Source organism: Lissotriton vulgaris, chromosome 1_1 (assembly GCF_964263255.1).
Source record: "Lissotriton vulgaris chromosome 1_1, aLisVul1.2, whole genome shotgun sequence".
Taxonomy (NCBI): domain Eukaryota; kingdom Metazoa; phylum Chordata; class Amphibia; order Caudata; family Salamandridae; genus Lissotriton; species Lissotriton vulgaris.
The window spans coordinates 1,419,060,917-1,419,076,898 of NC_141685.1; the positions used below are offsets into that span (position 1 = coordinate 1,419,060,917).

Here is a 15,982-nt window from a genome sequence, read left to right on the forward strand (position 1 = left end):
GTTGGCACTGATGTTAGTGCAGGATCCAAACAAAGCTCTAGGGGCACAGAAAGCAAAAAGATGGATTTGCTGGCAGAAACTCTACTGGAGACCCCTGCAGACCCTTTGGGCCTGAAGGCACATCAGAGGAAACTAGAAGCATGCCAAAGATGTGCAGCATGGTCTCTCAAAATACTTCAACTTGCTGCGACATCATCAACAGACCTGGAAACTTGGATGTATCTGCAATAATGTTGAGATTGGCTCATCTTTGGAACTGGTGCAAGACCTGGAGGCACAGTTAACCCCTCGCACCTTCTCTGGACAACAAGAGAGTCAAGAAGCGACAAAGTCCCACTAAGAATTCTTATGTTCCTTTTTGGACTTACTTGAAGAATTCAGCAGTGAAGAAGATCTGCCACAGGAATGACTTTGGGAATGAGTCCGCACTTTCCACTTCAACCAGGAGGGGGACCACAGTCTTTGCTGTATTTTGCTACATAGAGCTTCACATTCTCTGATGGGTTTCAGATTCATCTGGAAGCAGTTGGAGCCTTGGAGTTGTGCACCGAACCTAAACACCAGAGGCACACCTCATGAGGATCTATCACAGATATCTATTTGATGATGATATTCCAGACAACGCTTAAGCCCTGTAGTCTTAGGGAGCGACGTGTTCTCTTGCACACTGAAAGAATTTAAAAGTGAAAATTGAAGGAAAACATTTTTTAAGGATGTGAGAAAGAGGAGCAGAGCTCTGTATCTGAAGGCACAGAAAGAAAGGAAATGGTGCCATCGCACATGGGTGGTGCCTATAAGCGGCTCCATTTGCCACAGAATGGAACGAACTTCACACAGCACTACCTACTAGCACATAGGAGCACTGATTTTTGAGTTTTGGATGCAGTCTGGTACCTGGGGATACTCACAAGGTGAGGATTCTGCAGTTAGAAATATCCATCAGAACCTATGTCCTTGAAGTAAAAGCCATATAAGACAAACAACAAAAATGAAAACTAAAATTAGGGAACATGACTCTACAATCACAATCAAAACTAAGAGCTAAATCAGTGGTGGCAATTTAAAAAAAACAACACAGTAATAGAATAAAAGACTTGTTTTGCCTAGCAAAATGTCACACATCATTAACTGATCGATAAGGAGTAAAATTGATTTTCAAGCTTGATGCAGTAGGGAATGGTCTCAATTTAAAAAACAGAGTGGGACAATGTAATGCTGTCCAACAGATACATGGGTTCCAATAAGAATGGAACTGAATAGTTCTCATAACAAGCAGGTCTATGATTCTTTTATGTCCTCGTTGTCTTCTTATTTCATCTAAAGAGTACATGGTATTGTCTCCTTACTATTAATGTACTGTACACTAAGTTTTCTATATTTGTAAATTAAATAGAATTCAGATATGCTACATGACAAATCATATGGTGTATCAATTCCTAGGTATAATGTCCAATACCCATTTTTTCTGTTTTAAATGTAATACCCCTTGATGCAATCCATGCAGTGACGACTGTCCTTTGCTAATATTCTAATTTCTGGAGTTATTAGAAAGCCAGACCTATTGATTTTCTCACTACAGTACCATGTCCACAACTAAAAAGCACAAAAGACAATGAAAAGTACTCACTGTTTATCACCATGTCTAATTTTTTCATGAAGATCTCTGTGGTACATAAACAAACTGTTGAGGACCAAACAAGCAGCCTCCTACATTTTGAATAAAAAAGAATTTTAAAAAGTGATTATATATGAAATGTGTATTTGTTAAAGCAATACATAGACTATGCTATTTTTATTTACATTGAGTGACCAATTCCTCTGACATATCCTCCAACTCATTCACTCCTCAAACCATATTTTATCTGCACACTCGCATCTATCTACATGGTCAACTTATGCAGTCCTACACTTTGGATTCTAGCCTCCGTGTTTCAAATACCCTGTACCATCCCCTCTAATTCATAATCAGTGTGAGTACCAAGTTGTCAATTCACGTTGAAAGCCTGTCTTCATCAGTTTCACCAAGTATCTCACCAAAAAAAATTGATTTCACAGGATGTATTGAACAGAAAATTCCTTTTCCTTCACTTCTCCAATATCATAATCTCCGTCTACCACTACTACAAATCCTCTATCATGTCTTCAATCACTACTTCAATATTTTGAGCATGACATCGTCATGAAAAATATATGAAGCTTGGGCACTTTTTAATCTTGTATCCTCTGATCTCTGCCTCCCTTATTTACTAGTCAAATTGAGTCTTAGATGTCCTCCAGGACTTGCCACGTGGTACTGGTGGCTACATCACTAGCAGGGGGCAGCTTTTACATTTCTGTCTTTGGTAGCCTCTGCTACTCTTTATACAACACTTGCACATCATCTCCTCACTAGCTTTTAGTGAAACAGAAAAACAATAAAATGCTTTAATGACAGGACTCGGATATGAATTTTCTCTGCTTTTACCAACAGACTAAAGCTCACCTGACAATCTCTTTTTCATCTGATCACAGGTGGTCACCCACTGCTCAACAGAGATGGTAATAATAAAATAAAATAGTAATAATAATAATATAACAATAACAATAATAATAATGCTAACATTTCCCGAAAAATCTCATCTCTTCTACTCCAGGTACCTTTCTGTCTCAATAGCCATATACATTCACACAGCTAAGCAAGAGGCTACACATCCATGATTAATAATAATATCACCTTTGTTCAGTAACTCCAACTGAAGATCTTCCGACTCTCCCAGCATATAACCTTCCACTAAGCCAGGCTTCTAATAATAGGCTGTTCTGTCAGCAAGACTATCTTAATAGCTAATTAATTGCCAGCAGTGTATTTGCTAAAAAAAATGTGCAGTGTAAGTTTCAGTTTTAAGAACCTGTCATGATGCTGGCATATGGAAAAGCTGCTAAATTTCAAAACTGCATAGTCTTGATTCCATCCCATTTCTTCCACCACCTATGCTTCGCTAGTTTTCTAACTTTGACCGTTATCTGCAACAACTGGCACAAATTAAGCAAGGTTGCTTGCCCTGCACACTTCTTCAAACCTCTCTAAGTGGCTTTCAGATTTTCCACCAGCAACTTGTTGAACCTACTGCTATCTACCCCATTTCACCTTCATATCATACTATAATTTCCTGAACAACCTCCTCAAAATTCCTTCATAGTACTACTTACCCTACTCTTCACTTATTATGCCATGTCACAACACCTAGTACCTCCTATTATCCTTACTCAAATACTGGCTCTCAATACTGAAACCTACTGCACAAGTTTTATTTCCAACTATCATTCCTTCTCATGCCTTCACTACTGGAACACCCACTCCTAGATCAATGAGATGGAACCTATCTGGAGACCGATTTATCTGCCTGTAACTGGAATATCTTTCTATGCATCTCCTGTACCACACCTCCATCACAACATTTGTGGTCTCAGTACCTCCTCAGCGAAGAAAGGCCACAAGTAGTACCAAATTGTAACTAAAAGTTTACGCTTTGTGATACAGGTTACATGGAAGGTACTCTTTGTGCAGCAGTCCCATCTCAGAGAGACCAGATAATGGTAAAGACTGTCCTCTTAGCGTGATCTTCCTTTAGAAATCTATTGTCTTTATGCTGGTCTTTGACCATGTATAGGGCTCCTCTGCCTTTTAGCTAGGTTTGTGCTACAGAAATACTATATAGGAACACACATACATACCATAGGTAAACTTTGTTACAAGTTGAGTGGAGAGGAGTATTTCTGTGGGAGGGTACCACTCAAGTTTTACTGGGCACAGGAACACACCCAGGAAGACCTAATTCAATTCTGTGCATGTTTTCGTCTTGGTTACTTGCAATCGTTGCATGCAAGCAATTGGCAACAAATCAGATCATAGACCAATTTATCAATCTCGTGTATATAAAACTGGACCAACAATCAAGGAAGACCTGTTGATTTGGGCCCAGTAAACTTTGACTGGCCTGTAAACTCATAACGGCTTGGACGTGAGCTGGAGATGCCAAAGGAATCAGTATCTCTTGCCTGGAAACTCCACTTGTATGATGTTAGCCAACTTGTAATGTGGGTCAACTGCCCCCCCCCGAATTTCTATCTCAGTGCTTGAACACCAGCTAGTATCAACTTCCTACACCCATGACTTCTCAGTTAAGACTCCAGAGGCAACCCACCACCTCTGGAACTGAACTGCCATTTTATGCACAAATCCCAAGTATTTTCAACTTCCTCAAACATGGTCTTCTCAGTACTTTACAGCAGACATTATTACAATCTTCCTCTAAAAACCTCGGACGGCTCATCTATTTGTTTAATCCTGGCCCTTATCAAATAGTTTATTCTTTAGCACAAGGATTGCCTCCTGACTAATGCTTGTCAGATGGTGACAGTTTAAAAAACTGTCCCATTTAGTTGAGTGCGAACAAGTAAAAAACAGGTTTCAGTGGATGCCCTTTGAAAGAGGGTTTATAATTAAATGCACAACAGTATTAAGATAATATGGTCAACATGTAGTTGAAACAAAGACAGTATGATGAGGAAACTCGCTTATTCTATCACTGGTCAATGTAGGCCTCAATTTCAAATTGTTTAATACTGCTTGCAGGGGTCTTTCAGCCTAGTCATCTTTTCACTTTTGTCTCACCCTGTGCACAGACAATTCATAGACATACAGCTTGGTAAACAATGTTTTCAGATGTAGAGGCACTTTCCCATGTACAGAATTGCGTTTCTTTTGTTTAAAAAGCTGTAGCAGACTGTTCCTTGGAGACAAAGTTTTTTCAAGGCCTTAATTATTCGGAACAGTGTATGATTTTTCTTTTTGAGAACTTGTCCTTGTATATTCAGTAACATTTGTATTAGCAATTTGGGTGTCTGTAGGAAACCAGAGATGGGAACTGCATTATATAATTCTGTGGGAAAATATTGAGAATGTGAGCTCAGAAACGTATCATGCTCCCCTAAACGTTACTAGCCCAAACCCTATGACTATTGCACCATTGTACACATTATATAAGAAACCTTGATGAGGAGGGTGGTAGACACATTCTTTCCGCTTGACTTTAGGAGGCAGCACCACACTGGTCTGATCTCGGATGATTTATATACTAGAACTGAACTATGTAAATCTGTCTCATTATTTCTTGCATTTTATTCTCATCTCCATGTTATCTACCGATATAAATGACTAACAAACTAACATCTAACCATTCAATTTCCTTTCTGTAAAGAAGTTAAATCCATAATAAACCTTCATGGTTTTATTACGCTTTTAGTTCTGTTTTTATGTTATGTTATGTTATATATGGGTCTTGTATAGCGCAACGGCTACTCCAAAGGAGTGTCCCGGCGCTTTGTGCTCCAGACCCAGAAAGGAGACTGAAAAACATAACAAAAAAGGAAAACAGAGGCTAAAGATGGAAGCGCTCTAACCAGAAAATAACCAAGTCTTTAGACCCTTCCTAAAGGCAAGCAGATTAGATGTGGACCGTAGGGACAGCGGTAAAGAATTCCACAGCTGGGGGGCCAAGAATCTAAAGGACCGACCGCCCAGACGGGCCCTCTTTATACGGGGAACTACCGCGAGTGCCAGTGACTCTGATCTTAAAGATCGTGTCGGCCGGTAGAAGTCCAGCCTCTTCTGTAGGTATTTTGCACCCGTGGCGTGCAGGGCTTTATGGGCTAATGTCAAGGCCTTGAACATTATCCTCTTCCGTATGGGCAGCCAATGGAGAGATTGCAGCAAGTTTGAGGCACTAGTTCAACGATGCAGGCCAAAAATAGCTCGTGCTACAGCATTCTGGGTCACCTGCAAGCGCTGTAAGAGATATTCCGGCAGACCCAGATACAGAATGTTAGCATAATCCAATCTGGATCCAATAAGTGCCTGTACAGTTATTCTCCGATGTTCCTCAGAAAGCAAAGGAAAAAACTTTCGGAGCATCCTGAGGAGGCCGAAACACGTCCCTGTGAGGGTAGCCACCTGGGATTTGAGCGTAAGCCCGTTGTCGATTTTAATTCCCAGGTTCTTAGCCCATTTAGACGACTGAGCTGGGGGGAACATGTCGGCAGGCCACCAACCATGCCAATCCGGTTCCGATGGACATCCAAAGAAAAGTATCTCTGATTTATCCGAGTTGCACTTGAGGCTGTTCAGTTGGAACCAGTTGAAAACAGCCCCAAGGCACTCACGGATACTTTCCCCATCGAAATCTTCGCTCTTACGGCAGGTGAACAGAAGCTGGGTGTCGTCAGCATATGAGACGATCTGGGCCCCGTAGGACTCCACCAATGTCGCCAGAGGGGTCATAAGGATGTTAAATAGAGTAGGGCTCAATACTGAGCCCTGAGGAACTCCAACTCCCAATGGCGGCATTTCGGCAGATCCAGGTGAGGCCCAGACCGTTTGTCGGCGGTTGGCTAAGAAGGAACAAAACCAGTTGAGCACCGTCCCCCCTAGACCGATGTCATGTAGTCTTGTGAGGAGATCCTCATGGGGGACGGTGTCAAAAGCCGCCGACAGATCTAACATAACTAACATCACCCTGCCTCCGGCATCCAGCTGCTCCTTCACAATCTCTGAGACTTCCAGGAGCGCCGTCTCGGTACTTAAGTTGGATCGAAAGCCCGATTGAGACGCATGGAGAAGCTCATTCGACTCCAGGAAGTTGGAGAGCACGCTGTGAACATGTTTCTCCAAGATTTTAGTAAGTGCTGGAAGGAGCGAAATCGGTCTATAATTGGACGGGGCTTCCGGGGCAAGGTTGGGCTTTTTAAGGAGAGGAATAACCATGGCCTGTTTCCAGGAGTGTGGCAAGGCTCCCTGACTCAAGGAAAGGTTGAGAATAGGATTGGCTATGGGGTTGACAACATCTGCCATTCTAGCTAGGAATTTCGCCGGGCAGGGATCGCATGGTGAGCCAGATTTAAGATTCCTCATCAATGCTAAAGATGAGGATATGTAAGAGGTGGGAAGTCCAACAGGACAGGGCCAGAGGTGGGAAGGTGAGCTATCTCGTTTGACAGGGTCGGAGGATCAGCTGTCGGTCTCGGAGGAAAGGAGTCCTGTATCTGCCTGATTTTGGTAGTAAAAAAATTAGCAATGGTGTCGGCCCAGGTCTCAGCCGGAACTTCCTGTGCTGAGATCGAACGCGGGGTAGTAAATTCTCGTACAATCGAAAAGATCTCCTTTAGGGCACTTGTCAAATAAGGAAGGCATTTTATTGGACAAAATGCCTCACTTTTTGGTCATAAAAAAACAGAACAGGGTAGGGAGAGACGAAAAATATTGAGTAAAGGTGTTGGCAGCTTTTTCTGTGGAAACCGTTAAGAGAAAAACCTATGAAAGGTTGGTCTCAAAACTCCAGGGTCCTGTCAGCAGAAGGCAGAAAAAAGAACTAAAGCAACTGCCACCTGCTGTGCATGATGGTCTCTGGGTTCTTAAAGTCACAGTGTCTTTTTTAGCCATATAATGTTAGCCTATGAAGTTACTCTGTCCTGGTCTCCTTCATCTCTATCATAAAAAGGGTTTGTGAGGGAGATTTTATGCTGTTTGCAAATCATCTCAAATTATCCTCAAATACCTTATACTGGCTCTTTGTCATCTTCATGATGAATAATTCAGCCATTGTAGCTTAGGTTTATAGGCTGTATAATCAGTCTCTTTCTTAAATGTCTTTGCAGGCCTACCTGAAAAAAGGCTAAACTCAACATTTAAGAAGATATACTAAAGAACTGCTCTGGGCCCCCACCCACATGGGCAGGACTATTCAGTGCTTATGACGATAAGAAATCCCCTACTAGAGAACTGATGTTACTTGCAATGGCTTGACACCAGTCCAATCCTATTTGATAACGGTGTCTAAAACAACATAGTGCTGTGGAAGGACCTTGCACCCACCTCCTCAACATGTACTAAAAAATTACCACCAGACTCTTAATGATGGTGTGCATTTTGACGAAATCAGCAAAGTGTTACTACAAAAAGAAGCTCCTTTGATTTCTGCAGCAGAAATGTACAATTTGCAAATTGACAGAATGGCTCAGAGATTCAGAGGCTGTTGCAGTTGCGATACCAGACTCACCATCATAATACCATGCATATTAATTTTAATTTGTCTAAAACTGGCATTATGTATCTCTTTAACCCCTTCGGTGCTCATGACGGAATGGTTCGGTCATGAGAGTCGGTTGGCCTGCGCTCATGACGGAACCGTTCCGTCATGAGTCCATAGGTTCTTTAGAACCTTCAGCACCGCAGCAGAATTCGCGCAGCACTGAAGGGGTTAAGAACATTGGGTCTGGTGACTGAATTCAAACCAGTATTTGGAGTGATTCCATAATTTTTCCATTCTTTGTTCACCAGTTTTTTGAACTATTTTGGACTACTCTACTGGTCATCGGCCCTGGCATTGTCAACTGTCTCCTGGTCTGACGAGGAAATCAATAACACAGAGTTCATCTAACCTGCTGAACAAAGATGCAGAAAGCCCCGAGCACAATATCTGGGACATGCTTGGCTTTCCGAACTTAGTGAAACTTGGATGCTAACTTTTTGTAAAATAGGACAATTTACACATGAAACCAGTGTTCTGGTATCTAAGCTGTCCAGATGAAACCATCTTGGATGTACATCTAGAGCAACATCCAGTGGCTTTCCTAGATGTGGAAATGTTGCTACAACCATTGCAATCACTGCAGAGACACTGTGGAGCAATGTATTTGTCCCTATTACAGAAAGAGAAATAAGATGGCTCAACTACACCAGTGCCAATCTTTGACGAGTTGCTTGATGAATGAAAAAAACAAATGCATTTATCGCCCTAAATGGGAAGGGTATGTCCAGACTTGGGTCCCGTGCTCACCATGCCACTAGAGTCAAGACAGCCTGGCTGACGAGGTGTGATATCCTTAAATTAGTCCCAAGATGCTTGTTTCCAGTCCAGGGAGGACCTGGCCTGGCTGTTCGGGCTTGACTATTGCCATGGGGAGCAGGGCAAAGACTGATTAGCATTTTGCTGGTTCTAAACTGGAATGGCATGGTGTGCAAAAACTATGGATTTAGGCCCAGATCTCTGTATTGGGGGTGAATATTTGACACTGTTTCAGCATTCCGTCCATCAATGGTTCTTTTTGCATTTTTCTCTCTAAGTGGGAAGGGTATGCCGAGACGTGGGTCAACTGCTCACCATGCCACTGGAGTAAAGCTAGGCTGGCTGATGAGGGTTGATACCCTGAAACCGATCCCAGGATGCTGGATTCCAATCCAGGGAGGACCTGCCCTGGCTGTTCAGGCTGGACTGTTTCCATGGGGAGCAAGGTTAAGATTGATTTGCATATTGCTGGCTCTAAACTGGAATGGCATGGTGTGCAAAACAATCTATGGATTTAGGCCCAGATCTCTGTATTGGGAGTGAATATTTGACACTGTTTCAGCATTCCATCCATCAATAGATCTTTTTGCATTTGTTGCCCTAAATGGGAAGAGTATGCCCTGACGTGGGTCCCGTGCTTAACATGCCACTGCGATCAAGGTAGCCTGGAAGATGAGGGGTGATACCTTGAAACCGGTCCCAGGATGTGTGTTCCCGGGTCCAGGGAGGACATGGCCTGGCAGTTCAGACTGGACAGTTCCCATTGGGGGCAGGGTCAAGACTGATTTGCATATGACCAGGCAAAAACTGGAAAGGCATAGTGTGCAAAACAACGATGGACTTAGGCTGGGGATGAATGTTTGCCATTGTTTCAGTATTCTGTCCATCACTTGTTCTTTTAACATCTCTTAAACACAGAATCTGCTCTCACCAGCAAGTCTTTTAATGGTTATCTTTTTCTTTCCAACCGTTATCAGTAAGTAAACATTGTCAAACACCTCTTTAAGATCAGTGAAGGCACAGCTCCATTTAAGTTCGGACACTGTTTTATTTGTACCTTGAGCTATTAAGCGCTAGAGGGGGTAGATGTCTCCATTCTTCGGTGCTGAAAAACATATAACTTTACCAAAAAAGTTGTGATCATTCACATCCTTACACTTCAGTCTTGCCTTGTGAAATGTCAACAATGAATGTTGGACTATTTCTTGATGCTTATTTTCCGATAAACTGAGTTCATCCTACTCACACCACACTTAAAAGCAGATTTCACCTTATGCTTTCTGCTGAGCTTAAACTGGAAAGAAAAGTTATTTACCTTTAAACCTATTGCTCTATCTGGAGACTCTCCATTGAAATCATTTGCATTGAACAGTCTCATTCCTGTGCAGAATCTCAGAGCACCATTAACAAAATATGGTTTAAAATGTTTTCTCATGAAAAATCAACGTTTTAGGAACAGGAAAATATGCTAAGAACCCTATCTGTAGGAAATGTGGAAAATGTTGTTGAATTTCTTTAATGAAGATTGAACCTATTTAAAAAATTCACTGGTTTAATAAAAGTGGCAAGAAAAATGCCTTTCACAAAAAATGTAAAGGGACTACAAGAAGCACAAAGATCAATGCAGCTGGACAGTTTATACCCTTAAAGGCGTTATATTTAACATTCTACTACTACTGTATGGGACAGGGGACTTGATGACTGGGAATGATTCAAGCACCTGAATCTATGAAAGTTGCAAAACTAGAGTAATTTATATTTCTTTATCCACTTATTTTCTCTTTTCAAATCCAGGATGGATCTGAATTTGTGCTTTTGCCCATTCTTTTGATGTAGAAATTGGCAGAATTAAATTCCCTTTCATTTCTGGGAGTGGGAACCCTCTTAACAGTTCACTTTTCTGTAAAAATAATGACCTCCTGTTGTAACCTGGATGGTTGGAAAAGAGTATGTTTTTCAAGCAATTACCAGTGGAGAATATAACCTTAGGGAGTAGCAATATACAATATGCAGCTTTCCATCTGAATTCTGTTATATTTTGCCACTTGAAGATAGAAAAGCTTCCTCCACCATAGTGGCTGAAGAAAGAGAGGAGTCACTTTTTGCATCCAGCCAGGGGCTTGCCTTCACCCACAGATGCCTATTGACTGTTCTACCTCTAGGAGGATGCCTTTGTAAGACTAACTCTGATGTTGCTGTACCTTACTCCTGCTGGGGCCAGGAAGGGGCGTGGGCCATCTTGTTTCCACAAGAAGGCACAATCCTCGGATCTCAACTGATGCTTTTGGTACTCCCTTTCTCTCCTCAAGCCCCACAGCCAAAAGGGTGTCATCAGGTTCTGTTTTCAGACGCTGCATTTCTTCATCAACATGACTGCCAAACCATATGCAACCAGAGAATGGCAAGGTTTGGATTCACTGGTGTAGGTCTAGCTTTAAGCATGTTAATTTAACCAAGGAAGATCTTGGCAAAATGAGGCCATGGCTGTACTGAGGAGTTGCTAGGCTAGCCAAATCTGCATCTATGCTTATCATCAGGTTGGAGACTGTCGTGCATGCGTGTGGATCTAGAATAAATCAGCCCTTCTATCCTTATGTAGGAAATCTACATACTGGTGTAGAGAATCCCAGAGATGTAAGACTGCACAGTTGTTTTCACAGAAACTGTTGAGGGTCCACAGCGGTCTTTAACTCAGGAATCATGCTATTTGCTTTCTTTCAGTGAGGGGACTATAGACATGGGGCATGACAATCTGATCTCAGAAAAATAGCATCCTGAGCTGGATGCCTATATTTGTCTGAGAGGAAGATAGCGCTGCTTTTGCTGTAGTAGGCGCAGGAAAGGGTTTGATTGCTGGCTGTACAAAACCTGGAACTGATGGCAACATAAGTCTAGATGTACTCTCATAAAGTGTCTAAAAATGAAACGGGCTCCAACTGCTGAATAGTAATTCAGAATTCCATCTTAACACATAGTGCCTCAAGAATTAGGTTTATTTATGCGCCAGTGACATATACGCAAAATGTTAGCCAAGTAGAAGATAACCACCACAAGTTGCAAAAACAAATATTACAAAAATAAATAGATCACACTTTTGGCGTTATTTATTTTCAATTTGGTCATCTGATAGTTTTAATTGGTTGCTCTCTTGCTTTTTTATTTTGAGTTTAATCATGGACAATTTTCTACGTTTGCACAATGTTTTATTTTGGAAATATCCTATTGTGGGCACTAGACACCATACCACAGCAACTAAACTAATGCCTTCGAAAAAACATACTGACGATGAAGAATGCACTAATTTCAGGACTATTAAAAAAACATCCCTTAAACTTGCTAAAGCTAACATCTGGGCAATAGTGCCAGTAATGAAATCAATTCAATCACTACAAGAGTACACTTTTTTGCATTTTGTCATATTTAGGTAAGGACAATAAGTCATTGTTAAACTGGATGTCTAGAGAGAATGGGGACCATCTTTCTCTAACATGCACAGGAAGCAAACAAAAAAAATACAAAATATTCAGAAAGACGCTTCTAAGAATCGCAATTGGAATTATTATATTTTTTCTCACCTCTCCAATGCCTGCTACTGCTACCCCCCCTAGTATCGAAATATTCTACCAATCTGCTTCTAAAATGCAGCTTTGTTTTTTAGCATGTGTTTCATTTTTCGGTATACTTATCGCTATTTGGCTTCTGCACATTTTCTGGCACAAATGGTTTACTTCTAGCAGGACAGAGGTCTAGAATCAATGGACATGAAGGAACGATTTTAGTTCTTTTCATGCCCCTTATCTAGCGCACTGAACCTCTGACTCTGGTAACAGATCTGTTGCAGATCCCTTCAACAGGCAGAAGCATTATCAGCCGCAAGGTGTGAGGTTCCCTTGGAGCAATGCCCAGTCATCGTTTTCCAGCACCACTCTAAAGCAATATGCTGACTGTACGGGTGAGACCTGATCGTCTTGGCTATGACCTTTCCCTGTGCTCACGAGCTAGAATCTTTTTTTTTAACACTTTCCCAATAATACGAACGCTCGGAGCACGCGTAGCCTTCACAGAGTTTGCCGGTGAAGCACTACTTTAATTTTAATTTTCTCTCGGTTTTCTTTCAACTACATTAAGGAAGCAGGCAGCTATTACGGCCAATAAAGTGACTTCATTTTTTGTCTGTCTGCTGAAGGCAGTTTTTAGCGGCCAAAAAGGTAAATTTCGTGGTCATCGCGCTAGATCGTTGATTTTGCGATTATTTTGCGCATCGCGAAATTGCGAAATTCTGGAGGGTCTGATTAGACTAGGAGGCATTCTTCTAGAATGATAACTCCTAGATTGATGTTTAGAGTGATGGAGGCTATGAGAATACTATTTTTCATGCATTTTATGCACCAAAACACACAGCTTGCAATGGCAGTGGGGGGGGGGGGGGTCTTAAAGTGAGGGGTCTCTTCAGGGTGGCATAATTCATGCTTCAGCCCGCATAGACCCTCTCTGGACCATGGGTACCTTTTACAAGGGACTTGCATGTGGCCCAGAGGTGTGCAAATTGTGGAGACAAAGGTACAGTGTTGGGAAAGAACACAGGGCCTGGGTGTTTGACTGGCAGGGACCCAGGGCACACGCAGTCAAGTTGGCATCATGTGTCTGGCAAAATATTAGGGGGTAACCATGCAAAAAGGGGCGTTTCCTACAGTTATCAATGGAGATCCAGTGAAGGAGAAGGCTTCTCACAAGCAATAAAACATACCGTAAAACCATGGGGTTTTACATCACACAATACTCATTTACTTGTCCCTACACAAACAGATTAGCCTCCTCTGCCTACTTTTATCTTCATTTGCTGAAGAAACTCAAAACACCTTTTAGGCCCTACTCGAACCCAAACAACTCCAAACAGCTGCCATGTCTGTCCTGTGGGTAAATTGTGCAACAGTGGCTGGCTGTAGCACTGCAGTGCAAGCACTGCCATACTTGGAAGGAGGATCCACATGAACATGGGGAGGACATGAGACATGACAGCTGCATGCCCAAAGAAGAGAGAAGAAGGAAATGGGTCTTGATTCCTCAAGATCTGACCCATGTTTCTGAAAAAGAGTAAATCATATCACATGACACAGCAGGAACAGTTTGTCCCATCCATCAGGCCCTATATTCATACAACAATGCGCACTTCCAGAAAAGGACAGAAATGTCATCTCAGTTGGATACAAAAAGTCGCCAGTCCCTGCCTGCAAATAGGGATGAATAATTACATTATAGGCCCAGGACCAGCCCCTCCCCTGTAGTTGGCTGTAGTGCACAAAAAAAAACAACAAAACTTTTGCAGTGATGGAAAAGATATTTGTTAGATCATTGTTCTCGGTTCCCATAAGTACGCCTCTGGTCCCACTTTATTTAGCACGGGGATGACAAGAGTATCTGATCTGGTGCATTTAAAGCCACTGTTATTTTGGATCCGTATTTGGACTACCCCGGAATTAGCTGAATATAGAAAGTGCTTGAGTGGTAAAGAATATGGCCCATGCCCTGGAGATACCCTGGTTAAGGTTTGTTCGTGACTGGTGTAAAAAATTGTGTTTGAGCAGTGTCGGAGTCGCCCGAATTACTGCGTAAGGCAGACAAACAGTTCTTAAAATCATCTTATTGGTCACTAGTGTGGCAAGAAATAACAACCAGGGGCACTACGAGCTGTCTAACTGAGCAGTTCCTGGCATTTAAACCCACTCCTGTTTTTTAAGGTTACATGGACAAAATAACACGACACCATTAACCAAGAGCTTGTTTATCAGATATAGAACAGGCTGTTTGCCCCTTAGATTGATCAGCAAAAAATGGAATAATACTTCCTCGCCTGGCTCATGTCCAGACTGTGGCATGAATTCTGAGACTGTTGATCATATCATGTTTGTCAGTCTTGAATACTGTGGTGTGCATAGGAAATGGTTGCGCCCGATCTGCCTGGCCTTGAAGGTACCACACTCTAGAGAGGTAATACGAATCTTGACGACTAACACATCTGGCCTGGTTGTCTTTTCCGTGAGCCGGTTTTTGTTCAATATCTGGATAAAAAGGGAGAAGCTTCTGAAATTACTGTAAATCCAATCTATGGGAACCATTTTAATTATATTTGTCTGGGTACATTGTGTTTTATAGAGTTATCAGTTAGCCAGTCCAATTTGAAAGCACCTTTAACAATATTATATTTTATTAGAGTATATTTATGTATTATGAATATTGAATGAAGCAAAACTGTTTGCATGTACTACATGGATGTGCTATACCTTCGATGGTTATGTAACCGAATATAGAATTTTTTGGACATCAACTTTTGCTTCTCAGTGTCAGTCAGCTTTGACAATTCTGCCTTCATCTGCAAAAGTATTGTGGCAGATAAGATGCACATTAAAATGCTTCTAATAAGGAGAATGATTCAGTAAAGGGGGTGGTGATGAACAGAGTGTCTGAATTAAGCAGACCACTCTTACCCAGTCCAAAGATCAGGGCTTTATCCATCGCCTTCCGACCGAGACCTTTCGAGATTTGACGGCGATCTTTCTCACATTGCCCCTGGAGGGGGATTGTATTAGGTGGCGATTTTAATGTGGTTCTGGACGGGGAGATGGACTGTTGCCCCCCCATGTGCGCTCAGACCGATAGAGCGGTGGCTTCCAGAGTTTCTGGATACGCTGGGACTGATTGATAGTTGGCGACTGTGAAACCCCGCACTGGCACACTACACCCACGTTTCTGCAGCACACGGTAGTTTATCTAGGATAGATTATATCCTATTACCTGCGGCCCTGGCAACCATGATCCAGGATGTGAAGTTTCTTGGTGGGGATATTTCTGACCACTCCCCACTGTGGGTGTGGCTAGCTCTAGACCTTCCAGAAGTTGGGAGGGTAGCTCCCATTAGCGCTTTGCAACTGAAAGATCCGGCCATTAAAAAATAGGTGCTGCAGATGTTGGACTGTTATTTCCAAGAAAATGTTGGATCTGTTGACTCGGCACAATCCCTCTGGGAGGTGTACAAGACGGTGGCGAGAGGTGAGGTCTTGTCCTAAGTGTCAGGCAAGAAGAAGAAACTGCAAGCAGCTGCG

The 15,982-nt window shown here is 42.2% G+C and overlaps 1 protein-coding gene across 1 annotated transcript in view; it reads right to left on the reverse strand.

Moving 5' to 3' along the window:
• The window catches only part of LRRK2 (leucine rich repeat kinase 2), a 2,096,839-nt gene that overhangs the window by 1,740,637 nt on the left and 340,220 nt on the right, over positions 1 to 15,982 (reverse strand). Inside the window, exon 10 of the mRNA XM_086967213.1 lies at positions 1,628 to 1,707. Within this exon, the coding sequence (XP_086823339.1) occupies positions 1,628 to 1,707 (80 nt within the window). The remainder of the gene's footprint in view (positions 1 to 1,627; positions 1,708 to 15,982) is intronic.